Below are 2,354 nucleotides of genomic sequence, written 5' to 3' on the forward strand. Positions count from 1 at the left end.
AATTTTTCATCTAACAGGTAGCTCACGGTAGCGAATTTGAACGAAATCGGTTAATAAGTACGACTTTTTATAGTAGCCTATACTAGGACCATATATGCCAGGTATAACCTCCGACAATTTGTGCGATCGTTCCCCACCGCCCTTCCCCTCCCCCTGACGTCAGGATTTGTTTTTTAAGGACAAACAAAAATTCCCTATAGGTGGCGTAGGAGTCGAAATATATGTTTCATATTTAAACTATAAGTTTGTATGACAATATCAAGGCGCACGCTGGAAATTGAAGGAGGAGCTAGGCCAAATTCTATTATACTGTATAAGCGCCAATTAATTATTATTAAATATTATTATTACTAATAAAATCCTGTATTAAAAAAGTTGTATTTTCCATTACAGTGAATATACTTCATGTATACTTCATTAAATGTTGTTATTCAAGTATTTATGTAAGTTAACAAGAAGATGTAACTACATCAGTAATTATGTTCGCTTAAGTACCCGCATCGAGGTACTTAAGCGGGTTCTTTTAAGTACCCAACCCGCCTAAGTACCTCTAAAAGCAGACACTTTTCGTGAGGTACTTAAGCGGGTTTTACTGTACTTGTTTTCTATAGATTTGCGTAGTTTAGTGATCGAGCTTCCTAAGAAAGTCTTAGCTGGCAGTGGCGTATTTGCCTTGTTTTTATCAGTATTGTTATTTCGCTATAAGTAAATTCGCAAGCGGGTTCGCAAGAAAAAACAAATTCAACTTTTTATTCTTTACATTTTGGTTGTTAGTTATTTTTGTGTGCCGCAAACGTGATGATACAAAAGTCTTAATACGAAAGCATTTGCATTCGTGCATATATACGCTTTTATCAATAATTTAAAACACAAGACCCCTCCGGTCCATGAACTTAAAAGGTTCAAGTGAATTACACGCCGTTGAAGGTACTTTCTCTGAGTTTGCACTGGAAGCACAGCTGATAATAGTTTTTCTTGGGAATTCGCGGCAAAACTAAGATAGATGTTTGCATATGGTAAAGTCAATATACATATGATTACAAAAATGCAATACTGTCCCCACGACTATTTAAATAGAACGTTTTTGAAATGCTTTCATTCAGAAATCGTCAACTACAAATCACATCATGTGGCTACGCTTTGTGTTCTTAACCGCTGCGCTCCTGCATCTCTCTGGATTGTCCAGTGCTTTTACGACTGGCATGCAAGGATGGGGAAATGTCATAGAAGTAAGCAACGAAGGCGCAATGAACGTAAGTACCGTTGAGTGTAAAAATATTTTAATGCAAGAAAAGGCTGACAGCAAGTAAATCCTATAGAAATTTTTATGTGGTGTCAATTACGAAAATTGCTATGGACAAAAGTTGAGCACAGACGTCTCGATGAGCAACGACAAAATTTATAAGTTGGAAGTCTACGAAATTAAGTAAGTGCATTTTTCAATATTATGTACCTCAAGATCATTTGTTCAGTTTTGCTTATTTCCACACAGGCCACCGGCGACCCTTAAGGAACTTCTTGATGAACAAAATAATTTAGTAGCAGCTATGCGCAGCCTGGGTGACCAAGTGCAGGCACAAGATGCCGACATGCGCAACGACTTGGAAGCAGTTGAGTATAAATTACGGGAACAAAATATTGACATTTCAGAGATCAAGCAGGATGGAAGGTCATTGAGATCAGAGATAGAAGATGAGTGAGTTGCTTTTTCGAATTCATATTTTATAGGGATTTTCAAATTCATTTCCTTTTCATTTATTTGTATATGTGCACACATTTACATCTCAGCTTCGGTCAACAAAAAACTGCATTACTTAAAATACTTAATACCAAACTTACGCGGCTACGCCAGAAAATCGGTAAGCCTGCTACCGAAGACCCAAATGCCGGTTTACCAGCCAGCTGCGCTGAAGCTTTTGAAAAATACGATAACCCGGAAAGCGGTATCTTCACACTGTACTTACCCGATTTTGATCTGCCACCCTTCGAGGTTTACTGTCTAGCCGATCCGAATGGCGGTCCTGCTTGGACTGTGGTGCAACGCCGCACAGATGGCACTGAGGATTTTTATCGCAACTGGGATGATTATGTTGCAGGATTTGGTGACAAGGAAAATGAGTTTTTCATTGGATTGGAAAAATTGTATGCGCTCACAAATGATCAGCCNGATGAACGTTATGCGAAATATGCAGAGTTCGCTATAGGCGATGAGAGCGAAAACTATGCTTTGAATGTATTGGAAGGATTTTCGGGCGATGCGGGCGATTCTATGAACGAGCAAAGAGGGCAACAATTTACTACTAACGATCGCGATAATGATAAGAATGCATGGTATAACTGTGCTGTCAAGTCTG

General features: G+C 38.8%; 1 protein-coding gene across 1 annotated transcript; it reads left to right on the top strand.

The window, feature by feature from the left end:
- Window positions 1-922: 922 nt before the first annotated feature.
- On the top strand, window positions 923-2,344 carry LOC108355442 (fibrinogen-like protein 1; the record flags this gene model as incomplete). The annotated part of the gene is made up of 5 exons (XM_017606603.1): window positions 923-1,016; window positions 1,104-1,253; window positions 1,320-1,426; window positions 1,493-1,696; window positions 1,789-2,344. Coding segments are annotated over exons 1-5 (1,020 nt in total), but the record flags the coding sequence as incomplete, so codon positions are not given.
- Between the last annotated feature and the right edge of the window lie 10 nt (window positions 2,345-2,354).

This window comes from Rhagoletis zephyria, unplaced genomic scaffold (genome assembly GCF_001687245.7).
Source record: "Rhagoletis zephyria isolate East Lansing unplaced genomic scaffold, Rhagoletis_zephyria_1.1 Rzeph_scaffold_45815, whole genome shotgun sequence".
Classification (NCBI taxonomy): domain Eukaryota; kingdom Metazoa; phylum Arthropoda; class Insecta; order Diptera; family Tephritidae; genus Rhagoletis; species Rhagoletis zephyria.